Source organism: Marmota flaviventris, chromosome 16 (genome assembly GCF_047511675.1).
Source record: "Marmota flaviventris isolate mMarFla1 chromosome 16, mMarFla1.hap1, whole genome shotgun sequence".
Taxonomy (NCBI): Eukaryota; Metazoa; Chordata; class Mammalia; order Rodentia; family Sciuridae; genus Marmota; species Marmota flaviventris.
Window position 1 is genome coordinate 19,702,257 of NC_092513.1, and position 26,454 is coordinate 19,728,710.

At 38.9% G+C, this 26,454-nt stretch overlaps 1 protein-coding gene across 22 annotated transcripts in view; it reads left to right on the plus strand.

Annotated features, from left to right (window-relative positions):
- The window catches only part of Tcf4 (transcription factor 4), a 346,604-nt gene that overhangs the window by 295,199 nt on the left and 24,951 nt on the right, over nt 1-26,454 (plus strand). For 17 of the 22 annotated variants that reach the window (XM_027949012.2, XM_027949014.2, XM_071602722.1 and 14 more), the window contains 5 exons: nt 5,724-5,856; nt 14,305-14,372; nt 15,334-15,412; nt 18,628-18,704; nt 21,604-21,807. In XM_027949012.2, coding sequence (XP_027804813.1) covers nt 5,724-5,856; nt 14,305-14,372; nt 15,334-15,412; nt 18,628-18,704; nt 21,604-21,807 — 561 coding nt within the window. The remainder of the gene's footprint in view (nt 1-5,723; nt 5,857-14,304; nt 14,373-15,333; nt 15,413-18,627; nt 18,705-21,603; nt 21,808-26,454) is intronic. The other 5 variants (XM_071602724.1, XM_071602726.1, XM_071602737.1 and 2 more) reach the window with 1 other exon arrangement.

Below are 26,454 nucleotides of genomic sequence, written 5' to 3' on the forward strand. Positions count from 1 at the left end.
GTGGTTCCTTTTCCTGTTTTGGTTCTCTGAGCTTTTCTAAGATATTCATCAGAGGACAGGGCCACTCAGTGGACTTTGGAGTAGCTTGTATGCATCACATAGGGGCATTTCCATGTCAACTTTGACCTGCCGTGGAGCATGCAAAGGAAAGACTTTGTATTTTCCAGGTTCTCCCATCAGTAACAGGAACTACGGGGTTCCACATAGGAGAGATTCCATTTTTCTACATTTCTGGGTTTTGTTTTTTTTTTTCCCATATACCTCAGTCTGCCATGGATACTGCTCTGCTATACTCCAGGTAGAAAGTGCTGGGCCATAAGATGTTAAGTCTGTCATTACTGAAAGTTTCCACTCTGTCCATGGTCTGTACTCTCATCCCTCCTAAAAAGAAATCTATTTATCCTAAGGAAGCAACTCAAATGACTGTTTATAGACTGAAAAATTACCACAGTCCAGAATCCACTTAGGAATTTAAGTCTACCATTAAGTGAAACAGAAGAGTCTTGGTTATGAATTAGTTTGGGGGTACAAATCAGATGGGGCTCAAATCCCTTGTGCAGTGATTTAGTGTTAAAAAAAAATGTCTGGACCTCAAATCTACCAATGCAAAAGGACATGGCCAGTCCTGGTGCAAGTGGTACTTGAATCACTTCTCTTTCTGTCCCAGTTTGCACATTTTGTTCTCCTCATGTCCACATTTACGATTTTTCCTCTGATTTTTGTGGTCTTTCCTCTTGTGTTTAACTGCTTCACAGGGTGAAAAGGGGTCTTACATTCTACTCTCACAACCATAAAGACTCTAGAAGTTTATACTCCTGATATCCTTGGATGTGCATATTTAATTAGTCCTAGGGATGGAGGCATCACATGGTCGATTAGCCTATGCATTCCTGAGGGGCCAATGGTAGAGAAGGAATTGGCCTTTTTGTCTCATCTCCCAAGTTCATGTATGTAAATCACAAACTATCTCACATTTTAGCCCATTTTCAGTAAAGAGCAGATGATTGGCTTTCAAATTTCCTCTTCTCCCACCTCTTACATAGAGGTATTGGAGTGAAAACTTATAGAAATATCAACTGTTATTATACTAGAATTTCTTTTGGCTAACATTTTTACTTCTCCACCATCATTTTCCACTTCTCTAGGAACCCCCATGAGCAAACCTAGCAAAGTTTTGATTACAAATAAAAGTTGGGAGCCCTCTCCTCGTATGTTGGAATTTCCATCTTCTGAAAAAGCTGTCTATTTGATGTTTGATTTCCTTCTTTCCTGTAATTTTTTTTTCTTTCATTTCCTGTCATTCTGTAGAATTTTGCAGTAAGTGATTTCATTTTAAAACCCAGGTAACTCCATGGCTTGGGGAGGGATATCTTTAAAATACGCTTACATGCACAAAAAGTGTAATTTCAAAATAGAAAACAACTACGAAAACGTTTTAGTGACCCCCAAACAACATTACCCACCAGGAAGAAAGATCATTTTGAAGAAACAACCCTAAAGACTGCATGAGAAGTCAAATTTGCAATGTCACTTGTCCATCACAGAGCACCAGGTTTTCCTTCTTAACCCGATTAGCTAGCAGATTTCAGAGAGTAGGGTTTTGTCTTAAAGAGTAAATGAATAAAGTTTATGGGAAGATATTTTACTGAGTTTCCCCACTGAGAGTGGAGCTGTTGAATTATATACTAGTTGTCATTGTAATTTCGGTATTTAACCATATGAAAATCTCTTGGTGAAGTGACTTAAAGAATCTGATGCTGACTGAGAATAATTTGAATATACCCTGGCAGTCAGTGTCTTTTCACTTGAAAATAGAAATAGTTCCTTATGATTTTAGTCTGTAGCATTTGCCTAGTCTCATTCTGAATAAAGGGATGGTGGAAGAAAGAGAACTTTCTCTGGATTATGTTGGGGATAATTTGACCACGTATATATTATCTCTAAAGTTAAAACGTTTTAGAGACATTATTGCTATCATCACTTTATGCCATGTTTTGATAGAATGTGTAATTACAAAGCTTGAAGTCCACGTGTTTCAATAGTGATTGTCAAGTCCTATTTTAAGCCTTTAAATCCCCTTTACAGCATCAGCCTGTGCCACAGGAGCCCACAGCTGATCACTATTGTTGCAAATGCACACACAAAATCACCCAGATGAATGGAGTTTGTGGTTAAGCTTTGGAATGGGTTGTTGCAGAAGATTTAAGTTTGGAGTGACTTGGCAGAGTTCTTTTTAAAAATAGGATGGAGTCCTCACTGTCTGGCATGGTCTCTGCCCTACAGAGTGAAATAATGTAGGAGATTTAAAATTTTAATATGATGAAATTTCTATTGTCTTTTACTTTTTGTAACATAAATCATTTGGCCCAGTGTTTCTCAATGAGGAGTGATTTTGGCCCTAAGGGAACCTTTGGCAATGTCTGAGGACATTTTTGTTGTTGTAGCTAGGAGGTAGGTGCTACTGCAATCTAGTGGGTAGAGGCCAGAGTTGTGGTAAATGTAATGCACAGGAGACCAGCATGGAAGATCAATAATGCCAAGGCCATGGAACCCTACCTTAGCCCAAAACATGATTTTATTTCTTAGTATGTGCTACCAGTATTATATTTTTGTAATTTTTAGTTTATCAACCCATAAGTTGATAAAAAAAATCACCAAGCAAACATTTCCAACACTTGCTCTGTCAGTAGATTCTAAATACATTATCATGAGTATCAGAAGTAAAAAGAGCTGGGCGAGACTGTAATCCCAGAGGCTCAGGAGGCTGAGATTGGAGGATGGCGAATTCAAAGCCAGCCTCAGCAATGGTGAGGTGCTAAGCAGTTCAGTGAGACCCTATCTCTAAATAAAATACAAAATAGGGCTGGGGATGTGGCTCAGTGGTTGAGTGCCCCCTGAGTTACATCCTCAGTACCAAAAAAAAAAAAAAAAGTAAAAATAAACAGTGGGCTTGGAGAGCCACAAGCATTCACTTTATCATGTGCCCCTTGTGCCTTCGTAGCAAGCAAAACAGACAGTAATAGATGGACAAAGAGACTAAGAGAACCTCTTAGAGTTGATCTCTAAATCCTCTAAAAGAGACGTTACTCTCATATCACTAATGTTCTCTGTGGTGTGTTTATTATGTCTCTGAGTGACAGTAGTTTTCAAGATACTTTCACTGAAAAGTAATCTAGTTACAAATCTCATTAATTTCTTTCAGCATCTAATTTTCTGAATCTCTAAAAATAACTGATTTAACAGGATTGCATTGGTTTCCCCCATTAAAAATCTATGGGGATTAATTTTTCTTTTTATTCTCTGCACTCAGTGGTTACCCTTTGTGTGTCCAATCCCAAATCACTGTCCATTTTATATAAAGTTCAAGGGGTCCAAAATCTCACTGATAAAATTATCCTTTCCCTGTGTCCTCTTCTGATTATAATATTATTTAATATTTTGTGTAATTCTATTCCTCCTTTTAGGTTTTCACACACTTAGGACTGATTTATAGTTTGTCTCTTTTCCAAAATCTTAGCAAGGAGTAGGGCTGTGTAGAAGTGAAGTCATACCGTCTCATTTTCTTTTTTATTTCTTTTTCCACGTTGTTCCTTTTTTTCTATTTTATTATAGTCTTTAGCCCTAAAGCATAAATGACTCTAACCTTGCTCTTTCAAGATTGGTGTCCCTTGGCCTGCCTAGTTTTCAGGTTAGCTTTGCTGCAGAATGGGCCCACTTTATTATTCTTAGAGAAAATTCCATGGACTACTTAGGAAATTCAAGTGTCAGGTAAAACGGAGTTTAACAAGTAGCCTAAGGAATTTTTTGTTCAGGGAAAGAGTCCATGAACCGTAAAAGCTCAAAAGGCACTCTCAGGAACTTGGAGCAGTTTAAGCTTACCCTATGTATCCTTTTTCTGAAATCTTTTTTTTTTCTTATTTCTTTTAATCAAGGATTAAACCCAGGGACAGTTAACCACTGAGCCACATCCCCAGCCCTTTTTATTTAGACAGAGTCTCGCCGAGTTGCTTAGAGCCTCATTAAGTTGCTGAGGCTGGATTTGAACTCACAATCCTCCTGCCTTGACCTCCTGAGCCACTAGGATTATAGACATGCACCACCATGTCTGTCTCTCTAAAGTCTTTTAAGTTGGACTATTTTAGATGTGCAGGGGTAATATTTTCAAAGACATCCATGTATCATTGGTGAATCCAGCTCTAAAATGTAGATTGATTTTCTAGACCATTTAGTTTTCTCTCAAATATGCCATGATCTCAAGCTTTTGTTTATTAAACTGTGATAGCAAACTGTTCCTTGAACCTACAGTGTCATTGTGTGTTAGCACTCAGCCATAAGTTGTGACATGCAAAAACCCCAACTTCATTCTCTGTCCTTCAGGAGTTGATAGCATATTTGGAAATGGACTTGAAAGAGCCTGAGTGACAGGTAACATAGGGTTGAGCGTTAAATGGCACAGTTGCATTAGGAACTCCTAGAAGGGAAGAGACCATGGTAGAGCTAGAAGTCATAAGGCAATCAGTCTTCTAGGAAGAGCAGAACTCAGAGTGGTTCTCAAAATCAAGAGGGAACCACCAAGACACTAGATTCTCTCTTTCTGAGCAAATGTTGTACCCTTAAGCATCCCTGAATATCAACATTATATTTGATCTGTAATTTAAAATTAAACAATTTTCACAGCATCTCCAATAATATAATCCATAGTCCTTCAATATAATTATATACAAGGAAAAAGTTTATTTTATCTTAAATATCTTTCTTTTACCTCTACAACACATTCAAATGTTTATGAGAATAACTTATTAAATACCTTTTTATCTTGAAAAGAAAAATAGGCTGGTGTGCCTTTGTAAATAACCATGAACCTTTAGTGATGTTCTCATTGGCAGATGGGTGGATTGTGTCTAATTTACTGCCTTATGGCCTCTGTGATCTGCCACAAGCAAAGACACATTTTGGACAACTAGTTTAGCAACCGAACTCAAAGCTCATCCTTAAATAAAATTAATGTCTAAAATAACATGTGATTTTCATAGTCATCCACGTGGATAGGGCATACAAAGAAAGAATTCAAGTCAAAAATCCATCATTCTCAGTTCAAATTGGCTCAGGCTCGCTTAGGACAGCCACTGGGAGAGGCCTTTTCATGTTGATATTTGGGGGAGGGATATAAGCATTAGTGCTTTTTAAATTCTTGTCCTTCACCATTTTATTCTTGCTGCTGAGATTCAGAAGGATAATCCACTTTGACAGGAAGATTTGAAACTGGTTACTCTTTGCCATTTAGTGTTCAGAAGGTTTGATGAAGTATAATTTAAATCTATGGCTCTTACTGTTTGTTTTATGTGTTATTTAGTGAAATCAGTTCAACTCTACCAATAGGCCATGAAAATAACAGGAGAAATGGTATTTTATGTGTCTGAAGTCTTGGAGATGATTTTGAACCATGACTTGTAGACTTAGAGGTTGGGATCATTTTTCGGTGTCCTGTGTTGCCATGGTATGCCTCGACATTTGATGCAAACCCAAACCAACTATGCTATCTGTGTATTTTGTTATTTGAAAAATGAAAGCTGTCAGGTCTAAGCAAGATGTGTGCTTACCTGTTTTTGAAATTCTGAAAGCTTATTTCCATTGCAGAATGGAGAGTTTTGAAAGAAGTATTAGAAAACACACTCACTAAGTATTTTGTGATTGAATGTGGCTCCTTTCTCTCCTTGCTCTAGAGCTATCCATCACACTCCTCAGCAGACATCAATTCCAGTCTTCCTCCGATGTCCACTTTCCACCGTAGTGGCACAAACCACTACAGCACCTCCTCCTGCACACCTCCTGCCAACGGGACGGACAGTATCATGGGTGAGTCCACGTCAGGGTTGATAATGCCGGGCCGCTCTTTACCCATAGAACTGAACAGGAGGCAAGCAAAGACACTTGTCACCCAACGGAATGGACAGACAAGTGAATTCAACAGAAGTAATCACTGGCTTGATCATAACCATGGTTTTGGTCCTAAAAAACTGAAATCTGGCTTCTTTGTCCATTAGAAGACATTACGTTTAACAAGGGTTTAAGTAGACCCAAACTCACTCGCTTCTCACACTCTCGGTGAACACAGTGAACCTCTCTTAAGACCATCCCTGGATGACAGGTGAGAAAGGGACCAGAATAGCTCTTAACGGTTGTCATTTGCCACTTCCCAGATCCATTTCTCTGCTAAGTCCTTAGCCATGACGGTGACACCCTCCTCCTGTGAAATGGTTCAGGTGACTCTTGACAGCGAGGTGCGCTCAGGCCTCTGGAGAATGTGGCATAATGGAGTGCTTCTGGCAGGAGAGTGTTCTCTTTCAAGAGAGAAGATGGCTGGCATCAGAAAGCCAGAAAGAACTGGGTACTCCTCTGTAATGAGTTAAGGGCCAAGAAGGTCGTCCCTGATTGTCATGACTTGCCTTGTGGTCCTCGCCTTCAAGCAGGTGGTTGCCCACGAGTACTCTCCTCCTGACGGAAAATCTAGGCAGGGGGTCCCGCTACACTAGAGGGAGGCAGCTGCCACTCCTGGATCTGCCCCGACGGCTTCCATCCACATGGGCAGCAAGCTCTGTCTTGGCATTACCTGCCCTCCTTGAAACCTGACTTCCTTGGCCACTACTCCCTCTGGTTCTAGTTCAGTCCACACTTCCCTTGGCCTCATAATCATTCCCAGAGAGTCACTAATGAGAATACTCTAGAATCTGTTTTTGAGAGAACATTGTGTGACAGAATAATGCTGCTATTTATCCTTCTTAGTTCTTGACAGTTTTTTCCTTTTTTTTTTTTTGATGGTCTGTAGAACTTTTGGAAGTGGTGTGAATCACTTATGTGGGAGCGTTTTTTGATGAAGGAGATGCATTTTGAAATGTTGCAAATATAATTCCTGCCTAAATAATACCTTCTCTGCTTATTCGGTAATTTATTTCACTCTTGGGGTGATCCATCTAGCAGCCCTCCACTATCATGTCTCACTGAGAAGCCAGTTTAGGAAAGAGTTTCCATTTCCGTGACTTAATAATAAAACTTCTAGGAGTATGTTACACCATTTTGACCTTGGAGAGCTCTGGACAGAGGTCACATGGGGAAGTTTCTTAGCTCTCAGTGCACTTTTGGCAGATTTGAAAAACAAGAAGAAAGAAAAGTGCAGAACTGAAAGAGAGAGAAAAGCATATTTCACTTCAGTGCGGTTTGACAAATGGAAAGCCCCTTTCTGCTGTCATGAGATCTGGTTATAAAGGAGAATGACCAGTCATTCATCCTCTTACATGACAGATTTCCTGTCTAGTTGTGGTTTGAGTAATTTTCTTTTTTAGGAAGGTATGAAGGTGGAGCAGACCCTTGAGTTGAGGAATACATACTTAGGCTCTGTTAAAAAAAAAAAAGTAGATTAATCTGCAAAACAATCTTCCTGGTGGGAAAGGCACTATGACTTAGGAAGAAAGAGATATTATGCGATCATGTAAATCATCCTTGGTGAGCTCTGGGCAGCTTAGCCACAGGCACAGTGGGAGTGAGATCTACTTGGTTTCAACTGGTGCCTCATCATGAGCTTGTCAATACACAGGACTGTCCTCTTAGTGGGTCTGGGTCCAGTGGAGCCATATGTGGCTTCTGCATTTTAAGGATGGGTTTAACTTGTTAGAGACTACAGAACCCTGCTAAGGGTCTAGAAAGTAATAAAAGAGCTCTAATTTGAAAAGAGGAAAGTATATAAGATTTTTGAAATCCAGAAAAGGAATTTTTAGGAAATGTATTATATGAAATATCTCACAATAATGCATGTACTTGTCAAAATCCATTAGCAGAATATGAAAAAGTTTATGATCTTTTAGGATGTAAGTAGCTATGACAGTTCAGCTTTTTGGAGGAATAGGCTACCATTGATTTGCGTAAATGCAGAAAGCACTTTAAGGTTCCTAGAATTCTAGAATGTTCTCCCTTAAAAATAACATGTCCTCCAATTCTTTAAGTACAAAGAAAATTTAAGGATGATGATAAGCCTTCTTACTGCGCAGTGTTCCCAAGGATCATGTTTCTTTCCACTTCAGTTTTCTTAGACTTCAGTTTGGTTTTTAGTGGGTGGTTGAAGGCAGCAATGGCACCATGTCTGTATGACAAGAAAAGAAGCTTTCTCTTCTGGTGTTAGTGATACTTCACTAACAAACTGTATGGATTAATAGGATACATCTGTAGACTTTTGAAAATATTTGGCGTACATTCACTCATTCTGAAATGCAGGAAATAAAGAAATATTACGTTGCCTATATCTCAAAGAACAAACAGAGCTAATTAAATAATTGGTAAATAGGGAACACATAGCCTGACACATGTTTGAGATTACACACATGATTCTGTAGAAAATAACTGTAAGCAATACTAATGCCATAAGAATGGGGCTCAAGCACTAACACATGGATGTCACATTTTTCAAGTTTTCTTGGTAAAAAGTTTCAAGGCAGTGCGATCTTTTTGAATGCATGGCATTGATGTCTCAGGAAGTGGCCTTCTCAATTCCGAAGACCAGGTCTGCTTCTCAGTTTTATGTGGCAGTGTGCTTCTTAGTGGTCAGCAGTTGTCCCGAAATGAGAGTAGTCTAGCCCAGGGCCTATAGAGTGAGACTGGCGCTCTGGAGCCATCAGACAGTAACCTCTGTGGAACTGCACACTGAATTCTTGTCCATCTTATGCATTTCACAGAGGGAAAGTGCTCACTGAGGTTTGGGGTAGTTTGTTATTTTATGCATTTCACAGAGGGAAAGTGCTCACTGAGGTTTGGGGTAGTTATTTGTTTTTCTTAGAAGAAGTGACCATTGTTTCGTTGTTTTATTTTTCTCTTGTCTTTTAATCCTCAGTATTGTTTTTTGAGAAACCTTTAGGAAGTAATCAAACTTAGATTATATTAATGAGAGGGTTTTATTTTTTAAATGATGCGTTCATTCATGAATCAATGAGAGAATTGAAGACTGAAATATTTTATTTGTGATATGCAGTCTGCTCTCAAACCTTGTTAGCAAGCTCTGGAGATGATTTTACCCATTTCTGAATTGAAAGAGGGTCTTAAGTACCCTGGAATTATATGAAAGTGATAGGTAGAACACAGCACAGATTCACAGTAGCTCAGCTGGTGTAGCGCCCCATTAAGGAGAGAAGCTTTTAGGTTACCAGCATTAGAGTCCTTCAACTTGATTCCTAAAACCCTTTTAATGTTATGCTGCTGGTATATCTCAAAAGCAGAGCAGTTTAATTCCTGTGCATGTGCGCATACATACAGAGGAGGAAAGTTAATAAATGATTAGTATAAGCTAGAGAGAACAGAAATGACTACAGGAAAGTAGCCACGTGCATTTTGCTATCCACGTCTTTCCTTCCTAACTGCTGTATGTAGCCCTTCCTGACCAGAAGTAAGAGGACCCTTGACCATAGCCCAGTCCACTGAAACTTTTCAAGCTGAGAGCCTCTGAGCACTCTCTCCAGCTCCCCACTGGGAGTTGCCATCTGTGTACATTCACAAAATGTACCCCTTGTGGCTTGGGGCTCAACATCCTCCCTTCCCCTTGGAAGGAATCAGGCATATAACTAACACAATGGATATAATAACTATTGTTGTTTTATTAGTCTTCCACTGGCCCGCTTCCTAATGCAAGATATTTCCTGTGTTTTCAAAGCTCAAACCAAGTAGTGTTGAAGGAACAGACTACCAAGATTGATTTAATACACCATGTGCTGAAGATTACTCTGAACTATCTAGCTGGATCATGAATTAATCTGGCTAACAACTTTCACTTCTAATGACATGTTTGTATGACATGATACATTTTAGGATGTGACTTTCTAGCGGAAACATTGTGTCCCTTTTCCCTGGAGGACCTGGTTTCACAGTCATTTTATTATTAGTCACATAACATTCACTTTGTATTTTACAAGGATCTTGAGCCTTCAGATACAGTTGGGTGATGACCAGGCACAGAGTAAAAGAGTAATGTGAGTCGTATCCAGCAGCATCATGTTGGGTGTTTGGTAGTTACAGAGACCACCAAGGCAGAACCACAAGCGAGTCTCATTTAAGTCCTCTTCACCGTTTCCTGCACATGGTCTCAAGCGCGCCCCTCCCCACCCCCGTATTCATTCCTTGGAATCCTTCCTACTCTGTATTCCAGCATTGCAGACCATATTCGAGTTTTTCTTCTAAAAATGCCACAGTAGCAGGAGTGCTGGAAACACTCCCCTTTCGCTCATCTTCACAGACAAGCTCAGGGCATCGTAATGCTGCTCCTACTGGTTTTATGACATAAGGGTCACTCGGACACAGTTCAGAGAAACTTCATGCTAAAGCAGTTGTCCTCGCTAAGGCAAACACACCACGGATTGCACTTCTTGTTCCTTTGATGTCTTCATGATGTTCCCGGCCTCAGGTTATGAGTATGCAATAAAAGGGAAACACATTTTCCAAATTCTGATTTTTTTCAAAACTTGATCCCCAGGCACCACTCATCCCAGTGTTTTGTTTCGGGTGTGTTCTGAAGGGAATTGCCACTTCCCCAAAGCGAAGGCCAAGACAGAGGGTGGTCCAGCACGCAGCCCGGCTCCACGGCCCTGCTTGCCGCTTCATCTTCCAGCCAGCCACAGCACCTGTGATCTGTCCCGCTGAACAATTCTTGGGTGGCTGGCAGTGTCGAATCCTCCTACAAAATTACAGTTCCTCTTCATAACTGCTCATCTCCCATCCATATTTATGTTGCCACTCGATTCAGAGGCTCATTATTTTTTCTCTTGAGCAAGAGAAATCAATTAGAACCAAACTAATGCAAGGAATCCATACAGCCCTTCCCAAGTGAAGGCCATATTTCTGTGACAAGGGGTATTTGGGTAATTGCTGATGATATAAGTTGACCAAAACTTAGGCTTGGAGAGTAATCAGGTACTGATATAGTAAAGCTGAAAATGTAAATTTGATACATGTTTTGCTAAACATGATTCATTTGTTTAAGGAGGAGGAGGAGGAGGGGAAAAATTGGACCATTTGAGATTAAAAGTATATTCCTTTTCTGATTCCGTATGCCCTTTGATATGTCTGTCATACACAAAAAAAGAGAGAAATCTCTTAAGAGAAGGACCCATTTCACTTAACATGTTCAGGGAATCTTGAACATGTGTCCCCTCCAGGGTGTCCTGGAACAGAACAAAAGGCATTCCCAGTGAGAGGGTGAACTGGCCCCAGTAAACTTCTTTGAAATTTAAGCCCTGGGGTTTGGCGGTCCAGCTGTTGCAAGGTAACATGGCCTCATGTTAAAAAATACTCTGTTCTTATAGTGACTTCCATGAGTAGCCTTTGTAGTTTTCTGAAACATTTTCATGACAAGTTGAGGTAAGGAACTGGTTCTATTTCTGGTACTACTTCCTGAGTCTTAGTATCTCTGTTTATAAAACCGACACTAAGAGAAAGCTTAGTTAGAAAGGTGTTCTGCTATAAGAAATCATAACAGGAATATCTTATCTCTTCTAAAGTACGATTTTGTGTGATATATAATTTATTTTGTAAAATTCTTTAAATTATTTTTATTGGTTTTCAATTCTTCCTGTTTGGTTTCATGAATTTTCTTTTAAAAAATTAATAATTCTCATTTTTAAATTGTTCAAAGGAAGAATTGATCTTTTAAAATTTAAGCTCTTTTGAAAACTACTTCTGTGGCAAATTTTTACCTGTAATTAAACAATATCTTGTTTTTTTTTTTTTTGTTTTTTTTTTTTTGTTTTTGGTGTAGGTTCTTTGTTAGATAAGGCGATCCCCGCCCCCCCCCATCCCAATGTGGCTCTAAACTTACACTTCATGAAGATCTGTATTCATATCAAGCAGATATCACAAATTATTTTCATTGCTCACTCTAATTTTTTTTTGGGGGGGTGAGGGTACCAGGGATTGAACTCAGGGGCACACAACCACTGAGCCATATCCACAGCCCTATTTTTTGTATTTTATTTAGAGACAGGGTCTCACTGAGTTGCTTAGCATCTCACCGTTGCTGAGGCTGGCTCTGAACTCAGGATCCACCTGCTTCAGCCTCCCTCCCAAGCAGCTGGGATAATAATAAAAAGATAATGTTACTTACAGAGGAGGGAAAAGAAGACAATTTTCCTTTCCCAGATACCATGATAATATATGCAAAATACTACTAGTGCTGTCTGTGTCTTCAGATCTTCATTATATTTTATTCAGAAATGCGTTTAGGTTTTAGTTTTATTTTGGTATTAAGTCCTCTACTGCCGAGCTACATTCCCAGCCCTTTCGGTTTTATTTTTTTATTTTGAGACAGGGTCTCACTAAGTTATTGAGAGCCTAGCTGAATTGCTGAGACTGACCTCCAACTTGCCATCCTCCTGCCCCAGCCTCCTAAGTCACTGGGATTACAGGCTTGCACCACTGAGCTCCATGGCTGTGTTTAGTTTTTAAAGAACTTACACAGAAATTCTTCTCATTTTCTCACTAGATATAATTTCATTTATCGTTCATCTTATATTAAAAATTTGAATATGTTTGATTTCTGTTTAGATTTCCACTAACCCAGTTCTAGGATGCCATTCCCTGATTTCAAGAAATTTCTTACATGTATTATCTTGAGTACTAATCATTCATGTAGTTTTAATATCATAAATTTGTGATATGAAAAAGAAGAGGTTTTCATTGAGTCTAATCATATTCACTTGATCATATTACCAGTTTCTTTCATTATTTTAGAAATTCACAAATGAATATGTGTACGGGTCTTGTTAACCAAATAAACATGTATCAAAAGATGACGTGGACTGGGGTGGTGACTCAGTGGTAGAGCACTTGCCTCGCATGCATGAGGCACTGAGTTTGATCCTCAGAACCACATAAAAATAAATAAATAAAATAAAGATATTGTGTCCATCTACAACTAAAACAATATTTAAAAAAAAAAGATGATGGAACTGATGTGAAACATCTAAATATGTAAAAGTGACAAGCAGAACTTTACTATGCTGAACAGAGGCCAGGAGAAATGAAATCAGTACTTGGAGAAGCACAGGATTTGACCCTTGAAGGTCTGTCTGCACTGTTGCATGTTACAGGTCAGGGAGAGGATGAGGCCTGCTGGTCCCAAAAAGGTCTCTCTGGTTCACTGGTACAGCTGGGAAAATGTTTTAGATTACACAAGTGTGCGGTGAAATTCTGCTTAAGTCATAAGCATATTCAAGATTTCCTTTTTTCATTTCACCAAACAGTGAGAACATCTTCCCCTGGAAATTGCATAGGTTTTGTTTGAGTACTATGCCCCTTTGCTTGGATTGAAGCCTTAATACACACAACATGCCCCGAGTTCTAGGCATCGTTTTAATCCTGAAGGGCATTTTTAAAAAATGAGGAATCATCACATTATTGGTACCTGGGGGACTTGGCTTCTCTGCTTTGCCCACCCTGGCTCACCCATTTTACCATTTAGTCTTAAAAACAAGTTACCTTCAGAAGGTGCATGTTAAATAGAGCTGGCTTTCATTTATACACTGGGGTATATGCCTTGTATTATACTATCCTTTGTTAATTCACTTTGTAGATAAAATATCAATGTTTAAGGTGGTAGAAAAGCTTTATGACTTATTTTATCTCTAGAATTTGAGAACATATTGACTTTTAGTAGCATAACAGTCAAATATTTTTTTAATGTGAACATGGATTTAAGTGTGTGGAAAAACATGTTATTTAAAGTATTCAAAATATTTTCTCTCCTTGTTAGCTGGACCAGTTATAAATTCTTTTATTGTTGGTTTTGCTTCATTCAGCTGTGGAGCACTCAGAGGAAAACCCCATTTTGCTGGGTATCAGGTTTTTCTTTATTTGAAAAGAGGTGTAAATTATTCATAAAGGTAATTCAATTTGATATTTTAAAATATATAAAGAAAAGCTGGATTTGGGGGACTTCAGTGTCCTGGAAGTGCTGCCTACACCTTAGCAATATCCGCCACATGTTGGCATGCAACTGGTCACCAGCAACCACTCCTAACCAACAAGAGGGAAAGTAATAGCAACTAAAACACTTTGTCTTTAAACCAAGGTGTCAGGTTTATATTTTATCTGTAAAAAAATGTAACATGAATATATTTGACATCTACCTCAGCAAACAAATTAATGCTAATTAAAGATTAATGTGTTGTAATTAGCATTAAAAATGCAATTAAATTGTGAGTAAATGGACCAGGAATAGAAAATTGTTAGACGTCTCACTGCCTGGTTTTCATATTCTGCCTTTTGTTTTTGCAGCAAATAGAGGAAGCGGGGCAGCAGGCAGCTCCCAGACTGGAGACGCTCTGGGGAAAGCACTTGCTTCGGTGAGGAAATATTGACTTTGGACTCCACGCGTACCATTGTAGCAGGATGAACTTTAATCAGAAGTGGATATTTGGAATTTTAGAAAATGAATGGCAAATATCTTTGATTTTTTGGAAAATACTAGCTGTCCTGCATAATGATCACTGGAAAAGTTGAGGGGGCGCGGTTTTGTGTCCTGTCCATAGCTGGTCTCTAACATCTTGTTTTCTCACAGTGTTGGCTAAGCTAGAGTGTTCACTTATTGATCTGGGGATATTCTCTGTGCCTTTCAGTTTCTAGATTTTCTATGTAGATTTCTTTTTATTCTTTAAAGTAATATGGTGCTCACTGACCAATAATGCTAGCTTTGCCAGGATAGTTCTAAAACACTTTGGAATAGGCATTTTTAAAAAATGAGGAATCATCACCTTATTGGCACCTGGGGGACTTGGCTTCTCTGCTTTGCCCACCCACTACTAGGAAGACAGAATTAAATGGTTCTCTTCCTGGATGCTCCCCAGTGACAAAATGGCACACCTTATTTGACCAACGAACTATACCTGATATTTTGGTCAAAAGCTAAACATTATCAGTTGCAAATGTAAGTGGAGGTTGTCTCTGGTTGCCTTTTTCCTAACCATTGGGATTGTAAAATAAATCCAACTTATATTAACATTGTGTCCTAAGTAAAAGTGCTTATTTAATCTGGGCCTTCTATAGCTTTGGAATCAGAATGCCCTAATTATAATGAAAGGCATTGGAGGTAAAACCTTAGAAATGATACTGTCTAACCTCTCATTTTGTAGAAGAAGGTGTTACATTTTGCATTTCAGAGTATTGGTACTGTAGTTGATGCTTACATGTATTTGATAACTTGTAATATTTAAATGAATTGCATTGGTAGCTTTGTAGTTTTAAAAACTGTTAATTGTTTATTCCTAATAAATGAAGGATTTTTTTTTTTCCTTCTTACCATTTAAGATCTATTCTCCAGATCACACTAACAACAGCTTTTCATCAAATCCTTCAACTCCTGTTGGCTCTCCTCCTTCTCTCTCAGGTACTGTATCTTAAATCATATTTCATCCTAGTAACAATTTTTGAGAATGATTTCCCTTTTATACATTTTGCTGTAGCAAATAGAAATTCACTCCCCTCCTCCACCCCAAAACCAAAAACATCACAGACAAATAAAACAGGATGGGAGAGACAGATTACAATATGACAGTACATTTACGTCCAAAATCTTTCTTAAAAATTAGATGATCCTTTTAGACTACACAGGCACATGAAAAATTTATTTCTTAAACTTTTCTTAGCTCTGCCAAAGACTCCCAACAGCAGAATAATATATTCCAACAAAACATCTCAGATGGAAAAAACTTGGTTAATGTAATTGTAAATATGAATATAGACTATATAGTCATCAAATGTAGGCTACTTACACAGATCATTTCCTGTAGACATTTCAGCCTTTCCAAATTATTCCCTCTTTAAAATATGTGCCATTGGAATATTTGAGAGAAACTATAATTTTGTAAATAAATTGTGAAACAATTTTTTTGGAGCATAGGAGATGTTTGCCTCTAAAATATAACAAATTAACATGAAATATGGCTTCAAAATGAATAATTATAAGTTGAAGGATATGTCAGTAAGTCATTTAACGTTTCAGAGATGCATTTAAAAGACTTAATATCTTTCCTGTATAAACGCATCTAGAAAATCTTACCTGATACCTGTCTCACCCTGGAAAGAAGACAGGTGGCTTCCAAACAAAACTAAATCACATGCATTCCTGACTGAAAACTGACAGGCAAGGGATCCACTATGAATTTTAGTAGGTCAGTTTTCAGTAATCCACTGTAATCCATAGTGGATCCCTTGCCTAAAAGTTGTATCCTCGAACCCTGTTTTATCCCCTATATGCAATGTTCATATGGCCCATTATAAATTGGGTTCCCATATAAAATGGAAAGTTTCAGATTGTTGCAGAAATTTCCTAAGTGATGACTGTGACTAAGATGCGATTTCATATCAGCTATTTCCAAGCCTCCATGATAGGGGAGGGTCACAGAATAAGAAAAGGGATGGGTAACTGCATCTCTAAAGAGGCCAAGTTAAAACTGAAAGAAATGAAGATAATCGTAAGAGGATCATGAAGTATTATTCCCCGTGGCACAAATGGAAAGTGAAGTTCAGTGGTGTTGTACTCTTCTAGTTCTGCACCGGATTCTTAGGCTTTGAAAAATGATCTCTTGTGCAGTGTCTAGAACCAGACAAGGATTGGGTAGAAAGCACTCGAGGCCGGAGGGAGAGAGCATCTGAGTTAATGGAACGCCCCACGTCCCCATTTCAAACAAAGCAACTCTTAATTCCATGTGTTCTAATTTGGAAGAAACAAACAAGCAAGCAAACAATGTTCTCAGGTTTTAAACTGTGAGAACAACTAATTTAGTCTAATGCCCAGTTCTATGGATATGTGTACTGAGGCCCTTGGATGGGTGGTGTAGCTCAGTGGTAGAGCACTTTCGCCTAGAATGAGAGAGGCCCTGGGTTCAATCCCCACTATCCTTGAAAGGAAGGAAGGGAGGAAGGGAAGGAAGGAGAGAGGAAGGAAGAGAAGGAGGATGGGTGGGCAAGGGCAAGCAACTTGCCAAGGTTACGCCATTAGCGATAGATAGTAATGCCAGAGCTCCAAGCCTACACTGTGGCTCCGCTTCTAGCTTATGGTGGGACCAGAAAGTCAGCATGCGTAACCTTTCAGTGGACTAGCACACGTGCCTGCAGCCTGTGCAGCCTGTTCTAGGTGGAAGGCACAGAAACAAGGCTGCAGATGCCACTTTCTGGGTCCTGGAAATGCATCCTGGGAAGACCACGTGCTGGGGAGAAAGAACTTTTATGAAGATATAAATAAGGGGACAGATTGCTATTTTCACACTGACGGCTCTGTCCAAATTCTGTCAAGAAAAGTAATTGAACAAAATATTCTATTTTTGTTTAGCATAAAAATACACAGGCATACCCAGAAAAGACAGGAAGAATGGATTTTAAAAGTGCTAACAGCATCGGGGCATGAGATTTCAGTGAGATCATAGCTATTAGTTTTTTCTTTTTTTGAATTATGTATTTTCTGAGCTTTGTACCCTAAATACATATTAAATTTAAAATTGGCTTTTATTTATTTTGCAGGTTAGACATAGAATATGTATTCTTTTAATTTTTTTTAAGTTGTTGATGGAAACAATACCTATACTTTTTTTTTTTTTTAATGTGGTGCCAAGGATAGAATGTAGTGCCTCACACATGGTAGGCAAGTGCTCTACCACTGAGCTGCAACCCCAGCCCATTCTAATAAGAATCTTTCTTTACCATCAGGTTTTGTGAATAGTAATATGTTTATTTTCTTCACAAGAAAGTATTAGTTGTTACTATTGTATGGAGTTTGAAAATTTCTGTTTAGTGGATTTTTTTCTAAGTAGTCTAATTCTTTTAAAATGTTTCCAAGAGGCTCAGGGATCTAAGTTTAATCCCCAGGCGCCCCAAAAAAATGTTCCTAAAAAATAATCTCATTTCATAGATCACTTTATACAGGTTTGTGTGTGTGTGTGTGTGTGTGTGTGTGTGTGTGTGTGAGAGAGAGAGAGAGAGAGAGAGAGAGACAGAGAGACAATACCTTTATTTTATTTATTTATTTTTTTAATGTGGTACTGAGGATCAAACTCAGTGCCTCACACATGCAAGGCAAATGCTCTACCACTGAGCTACAATGCCAACCCATAGATCACATAAAACAAGTAGCACAGGTGCTTTCCATTGATGAGGGGATTTTGGTTGAACATAAACTAGCCTTGCATAAAGATCTAACAGCCCCTCCTTCTGTGTACCCTTAAAAGTACTCTATAGTAACTGATTTCTTCTACCAGGAGCCTTTTCAGCTGAAATTAAGACTCCATTAAATGTTCTCTTCTAGAAGGAACTGAGGGTCCATGTAGTCTACATGTTTTACACTTCAAGGGTTTTCCTGGGCTAGGGAAGCAGCTCAGTGGCCTAATGTGCATATAGGTCCTGTGTTCATGCCCCAGCACCGCAAAAGAAAGGATGAAAGGAAGAAAGAAAATGTTTTCTTTGCACAACATTCTGGTCTGAGAAGTTCACATGTAGTTACCTTATTGTTTAAGAGAACATCAGCATCAAAGGACTGTTTTTAAAAAGTACATTCAGTTGATTATTAAGTTGATATGAATCTAATATTAATTCTCATTGTACTATCAGCAGGCACTGCTGTTTGGTCAAGAAATGGAGGTCAGGCCTCATCATCTCCCAATTATGAAGGACCCTTGCACTCCTTGGTAAGTCTCATCTGCTTCTCTGCAGCCACTTTCCAATCCAGTTTTTCCTTTCCATCTACTTCACAATCCAAGATGCTCCTTGTCACTGGGACTATAGGTCAATGTTACGCACACCAGCTTGATTACAGCCAGTCATTAGACTGCTTGTTTATGTTTGTCGATGGTTACCTGGATACTACTACAGTGGAAGGCCCGGGGTACTGAGCATCTAGGACCAAAGAAGAGACTCAGAATCCTAGCAGGATAATGACCTCTACCCCCATGGTTGGGAGAGACCCCTGCCTGTGATTAAATAACTTCCCTGCCATCAACCAGCTATCGCTCCTGCTCAGCCACACGGCTAGAGCACTCAAAGATTCTTGCTACCTCTACATTGGTTCCCAGAATAACAGGTTCATAGGAGGTTTCCTCTTAACCTCTGAATAAGAGACCTACTGTTTATTTCCTCATTCACTGTGGTTCTCATAGGAATTCAGTAATATTGTTAATAGTACAGAAGTGCCTACTCTTCAGGAGGAAATAGCTGAACATTTCCATGGGAATAATTCGTACTATAAATACTCATGATGATTCAGTGTCTGACACTTTAGTCTTCCTCAACTCTTGGTGGATGGGGCTGGAAATACGCATGCAGCCACCCTGATCCATGCAGTATCTGGTCTTGACATGAGTCAGATGGGGAGGGTAGCCAGAAGTGGGGCAAGCCCATTAGTCCTTCAAAGCTGAGTTTTCCTTTTTTTCCTGAAAATTTCTAGATGAAACAGAAGGCATGGATTTCCCTAACTTAGTGTTATCTTGTCATTGTTTCTGTATCTTCCCTCTCTGCTCCCTCTTTAAGGAAAATCGAAAGATGAAAACACAAAGATGGATTCCCTCCTTCTTTGTGCTCTTCTCCTTGCTGGAGTGTCTGAATCATCCAGCTATGCATTTTAGCCAATAAAGGGAACCACACACAGAGATAGCATGTGCGCTACCCAACCCATTGATTGGCAGTCTACACCTAAGTAACGCATAGCTGTTTTAAGAGTTTGCCTCCTTCGGTCATTCTTCAGGACCCATCCATCCCAAACAGGCTTTTTCCAGCTTTAAAACTATAAGGCTATTTATAGTTCTGGACTACAGCTTCCATTCCTTATGGATCTGAATGCTCAGAGGGGCTTCATAAGTAGAAACTCCTCTTTCCCTCCACTAGGAGAGCCAGCATTAGGATAGGCACATGTCTGTCTTTTCATGCTTGCATTTACACTCAGAAGTATATATTATCATTCCCATTTTTATAAATTAAAAAACTCAGGCTCAGGGCTGGGACTCTAGCTCAGTTGGTAGAGCGCTTACCTAGCACGTGTGAAGCACTAGGTTCAATCCTCAGCTAAAAATAAAAAATAAAGGTATGGTGTCCATCTATATAAAAACTATTTAAAAATGAAACTCAGGCTCAGAGAAGGTTAGTGACTTTTCCCAGGTCAAATAGTAGCAGAGTTAGCAGTCTCAGGAGATGGTTTAACTCCCAAGCCCACTGAATCAAAATGCTCTGTACCATAGACTAACTCCATTAGACACACATTCTTCCTGTCGATATAGAATAATTAGAAATTGTTTTTCTCATGCCGTAGAACTGGCCCATCTGTTTGCCCAGCACATGAGGAATCAGAGTAGATCATAGCTTGATGCGGTACAGAGCAGCACAAGGTTTAAAGTCCAGAACTCTTGATTCCAACCCTGACTTTATGTTTCCCAGCAGTGGGACACTGAGGAATTAATTCACTTCTTTTCTTTGAGCCTCTTTTTACCCTCTGTATGAAAGGGATATTAATGTCTTTTCTATCTGTAGTACCCATGAGCAGCAAGGATCAATGAGATGTTACATTTTTAAAGGGTACAACAGAGAGTAATACCTGATGTCATTGATAAAAGCAAAAAAGTGTGTGTGTGCATGTGTGTGTGTGTATGTGTGTGTTTGTGTGTGTCTTGCCATTTTCTTTTTCCTCTAATGGAGGCCTCACCTAGCTGGGGTAAACTAGAATCCTAATGTGGCTAGAATGAAAAAGGTCCTTGGGCTTATGACTATATGAGGTAGTGACTCTGTACCATAGAGGGGCTTTGAACTCATTAAGACATCGTCCTCAGTGAATGAGGGGGTCAGATCTTTATGATGCTTCAGTCTTCAAGTTTTACATTACTTTGGTTGATAGAATTTTAGTGATTTTTTTTTTTCTGTAACAAACTTGGGGCCTTACATACACATGTGCACACACATGTAGACTGGTATTGATAGTAGACAAGAAGCAACTCACACAGGTTAAAAACTCAGTAGGAAGCCAAAATCTGTATGCTTTTACCTGTCTCTGACTTGAAAATAATTTAATCAGGAAACCACAAATAGGCCATCTTTCACTGAACTCTTAACTAATCCCTTCCGGAATGTCTTGGGTTTTGGTTTGTTGTTGTTGTTCTTTTTAGATATGTGCCTAGTCGAAAAAAAAATGTAGGCCCAACTCTCCATCACGATGGCTTAGGAACCTACTTCCTCAATAAGACTCCTAACGCACAGACTCTTTCTTGAAATTCAATGAATGATCTTTCGTAGAGTAAATCTAAATTATCTTTCAAGCTAAAACAGTTCAGTGTAGCATACGTACACAGTAATGTCCTGGAAGAACTTTTTTTTAATTTACTTTTTCATATAAATAATACTATAATTTTAACATCAGCATTTCCCACCAGTTTTCCAGGAAGGACATTATGTATTTTTATTATTGTTCGAAGGCAATTAACTGTATTGCAAACATATATTCAAGAACCAAAGTGTGGTTTGTGTCCATCAAAGATCTCCTTATGTAACTAACCTATGCATGTATTTCAAACTAAATCGAATTTTACGTCATTTATTAACCAACAGCAAAGCCGAATTGAAGATCGTTTAGAAAGACTGGATGATGCGATTCATGTTCTCCGGAATCATGCAGTGGGCCCATCCACAGCTGTGCCTGGTGGTCATGGAGACATGCACGGGATCATTGGACCTTCTCATAATGGAGCAATGGGTGGTCTGGGCTCAGGGTACGGAACCGGCCTTCTTTCAGCCAACAGACATTCACTCATGGTAAGTGATGAGATTTGTAGAGTATACAAATTTGTACAGTGCGGAATTAGAATTTCAGGTTTAAATAACTACTGCTACTGGCTTTTCTAAAGCAGCTTTATTGAGAAAACAAAAGTTCACCCATTTATAGTATACAATCCAATGTATTCTAATGCATTCACAGGAATGTGCAGCCATCATGACAGTCTAGTTTTAGGACATTTTAGCCCACTGTAAAAAAGAAAACTCACCAAGCACTTATTTCCCACCCTCTGCCTCCAACAACCACTAATCAATCTACTTTCTGTCTATAAATTTGCCTAAATATGGACATTTTCCATAGATGGAATCACATAACACATGTTGGTCTTTCTGACTAGCTGCTGTTAGTTAGCATAATCTTTTCAAGGTTTACCTATATTTTACCACATATAGAGCTTCTTTTGTTTTCACTGCCAAATAATATTCCATGGCATGGCTAGACCACATTACATTTATCCATTTATTAGGTGATAGGTAACTTGGTTTGTCTCTGGTTTGGGGCTGTTATGAGTGATCCACCTATAAATGTTCATGCACAAGTTTTTGTGTGAGCACATGTTTTCCATTCCCCTAGCATATATCCAGGAATGAGTTGCTGGGTCACTGATGGTGTTTTAAACCATTCATCTTGGTGACTTTGATTTAAGGGTTCAACATTGCCGAAATTTCAAATATGAGCAGGTTGGGCTTATTATTATTATTCTTATCCTTATTATTATCATTATCATTAAAGAAGCCAAAATGGTCCCTTGTGTCCTCAGTACGGGAGGTAGAAACATATGGTAAATTTGTTTGTGTACATACATGTTATGGGATTGTGAAATCTAATGTAGAGAATAGTTTTGCCACCACATTTATAAATAAGAGTTTATTTGAATAATCTGTTAGCAGATTTGTCCACCTGACAATTGGAGTGTCTCTTTTACTCTTTTGAAAGAATTTTAGAAAGCATCTTTTGGGGTGTGTTACAAAGACACTGAGAATATTAACAGAATATTAAGTTGTGACAATAAATGAAATGACTAAATAGGTGTAGAATTTGATGATATTATAATAATTCTGCTCTATCCAGATTCCTGTCTGGTCATACACACCTTAGTGTCCTACTCTGTCCCTTCTAGATTTTTTTCTAAAAATTGCTTGAATGACGGTCTCTTTTCCAGTATAACTGTAGCATCTTTTGTTTAAAGACATTCTAAAGGAAACACAAAATAAGTACAAGTTATTAGGAGGTTCTTCAAGTTCTTGTTCAAGAGTATTATTGTGTCCTTTCAGTTTCTCCTACTAAAACACTAAGATGAAGAGTACTGTCCTGAGCAGTGTAATATCAAAACCTGCAACCAATTTGAAACCCAAAATACTGGATTATAAATAGAAGCAATGAACTCACTTCTAAAATGTGGAAAGATATTTTTGAATGCCAAAGCTATATCTTTTTTTCTTTTCCTTGACCTCTACCCTAAAAATTCATCACTAAGTAAAATTTGTCTGTTCATAGTGGTTGCTAAGAGTTTACAAAAGGAAAGTCTAGATTTTAACTTGGCTTGGCCTCAGGTAATGTGTTAAATTCACTTGGGATGCATATAATATGAGATTTTCATTTGTACAGCTCTCTTTTTTTTTCTAACTACGATGTTTAAACAATACTGCTTTTAATTAAGAAATCTGGCTTTATTAAAAGCCAGATCTGTGACTTATAACCATTTCTGTATATCTGCTCTCAATCAAGAGAAAAATAGTTTAATTTCTGTAGCTGGGTTCGTTTTGCATATGTTAACCGGATGCAGCACGCAGCCAGGGCATTGCTTCAGAGACTGTCTTTCCATAAATATGTAAAGTTTGTTCTTAAGTACCAGATGTAGGTTAAGTGGTTCTTTAACATACTAAACTATACATAGATGCTTTTTGGAACTATTTGACCTTTGAATTGCCTCCTCTTTGAGTCTGATTCAGAGATGGGATGGGAGGAAAAGTCTAGAATTATTTTTGGAGATGGGGAGTTGAACTGATTTCAGTGCAGGGGAACGGGAGAGAATAGAACAGAACCATTTTGAAAAGGGAAATAATTGGCCAATATAACACAGACACCTCTTTGATTGGATTGGGAAAGAAAAAAAAAACTATAGAAGAAATAGAGCTGCCAGTTTTGTGGACGAGGAAACGTTCCTGTTCACTCTTCTGAGACATCTTGTATTCAATTAAGAACAGCCATGGAGCCAGCCAGAACGTGGTACCACCTCTGTCAGCAACCTGCTGCATCTGACCCAAAGAGGGGCTAGTTACCTTTTCCCCCTTTCTTCTTGAAAGACCATTTAGCCTGTCCACAGAATCCTAGATCCTCAGTCTAAACATTAATGTGTGTGGAAGAGGCTGGATTGGCATATCTTTCCTTGGGCAAACTGGTATGAATTTTAAAACAAAAAAAAACTAAGAACAAAGGAAATAGTTTTTGAATTTAGTCAGTCTAATGTTAGCCTTTGACCATTGGATACATTCCACAATAAAAGGGAAGTTTAAGGGGAAGCAAAAAAAAAAAAATGCAAAACAAACCCCCCCCCCCCTTCCCCACAACAACAAAATAAAAAAAAAAATCAAGGAGGATACTGGTAATGTTTTCCACATTTGAATTTTAATACATGAAACAGGCTATAAAACTTTGGCCAGCTGCAGTAAATAAAGTAGCAGCGGGAGGTATGCACCGGAAATGTGGCAGAAAGCACTGGAAAGAGCCACATTGGGCTGCACACCTTCCTGTGTCCTGGACTGGAAGTGAGGGACCAGGGACTCCAGACTCATCCCAGGGTGGGAGTTGTTTTGAGCAGATCTCCTTTCTCCCTCTCCTTCCTAATTCCTTCTGATTAAAGAATAGACAGCTTTGAATCCTCTTGACCTCAGTACTCTTCTGGTTCCCTCCCTCCCCACCTCCTGAAAATCAAAACAAAATGGCTTGATAACTTGGAAGATGATGTAAGCCTTTCTTTCTGGTGCAGCTTGGATTTGTGGTGGGGAAAGCTGCGGTTCTGCCTCAGCTATTATGTTATCTCATTTAATTGCTAACATATTGTACTTAGCTTTTGATTCACAAAAATGTTTTCCTTGGAGTTCTGAAGTAGGTCTTCTGTGATTTACTAAGTATTAGTGTAATGAAAGGTTTTTTTTTTTTTTTTTTTCTTTTCTTTTCTTTCCTCAGCGGCATGGCTCCTAGCACCAGAGAGAGTGTTGCAAATGTGGGCGCTTCTAGATGATATTATTTGCCTAGGTCTTTTTCTTACCCCAAAACATTCACTGACTTTCCTTCGTCTATTAGATAAAGACCAATTCTTCAGTCCAGCATTTAAGACCCATGTCCACTTACCAGAGGTCTTCCATTTAGCCACTCCAATATGCAGAAGGTTCTGCAACGAGCACATTGTGTGCATCTTACCAGAATTTGCCCAGAACACTCTCGCGAGGTACCTCTCTCCGATAGGACCTGCCCATCCATTTCTTTCTGCCTGCCTAATTCCCGCCATTTTCAAAGTTCTGACTCAAATTCTTCCTCTTCCAGGCCTTCTTCTCTTGCTGTTCCTGCCCATGATCATCATTTTCTGGTCCACTCTTAAAGGCACTCTGAGTCACCCCATTTCTAGATATTTATCTTACCCAGCTACGCGTAGCTCGGCATCTTTTGTAGATAAGACTTTTGCCTTACCAACTATTGTAAATTCCTTGAGTATCACGTGTCTCCTTCCCCATAAATAGACCATCCATCAAAAGGGAAGAAGAGAAACTAACATTCTCAGTGCCCGAAGAGTTTCCAGCCCCGCTGCTGGGTCCCATTTACGGTATACCAGGCCAGCTACACCAGGGCCCATTGAAGTGATCATGGTGGCCCCAGGAGGTTTGAGCAGGTAGTCTCAAGGCATGCAGCTGAATTTAAACTCAGATACGTTGACTCCAAGTTCCATGCTCTTTTTTAGTACCATGAGTACTTCCCAGAGACTGTCAGCCTTTTGAGAATTAATTTTCAGTGCCAGAAGCTTGTGATTTTCAATTCTTGATCAATGTTGGGTGGCAGAAGAAGTTTGCAGGTATTTTATGGCCAAGTTCCCAGAGCAGCTGTCTCCCTCCCCGCCCCCTGTCCCCCACCATGGGGTACACGCTCAGGGTACAACCCACGTTGTCTAAACACTTTTTCTTAAGTCAACATACTTTTGCTAAGTGGCCAAGGGTGTGAACTCTTACATGAGTTCTTGAGTTAGTAAATTTTAAGTCATTATTTTTCTTACATAACCACCTAGTTTTCTTATAGAATCAAAGTAGAAATCTCAAAATGTGAGAGAATGAAGGAAACAGCTGGGCTTTCCACTAACCTAGTTAGAAACTTACCAAATATAATCCCTTCTGTACCTCAGATGTCTCCATGGTTAATCCTGATATTGGATTTTTAGATTTCCTATCAATTATTGAAATGGCAATTTTCCAAATTTAATTCTCTCCACTATTCATTCGTTATTCATACCACCAGATGAGGCCTGGAAGAAGCCTTTCAAATGACCTAACCTCTTCTTTTAACTGAATAAGAACAAAGCCCATATCGAACAGATCTTCATGTGACTCTGTGTCAGTAGAGCTAGCAACAGCAAG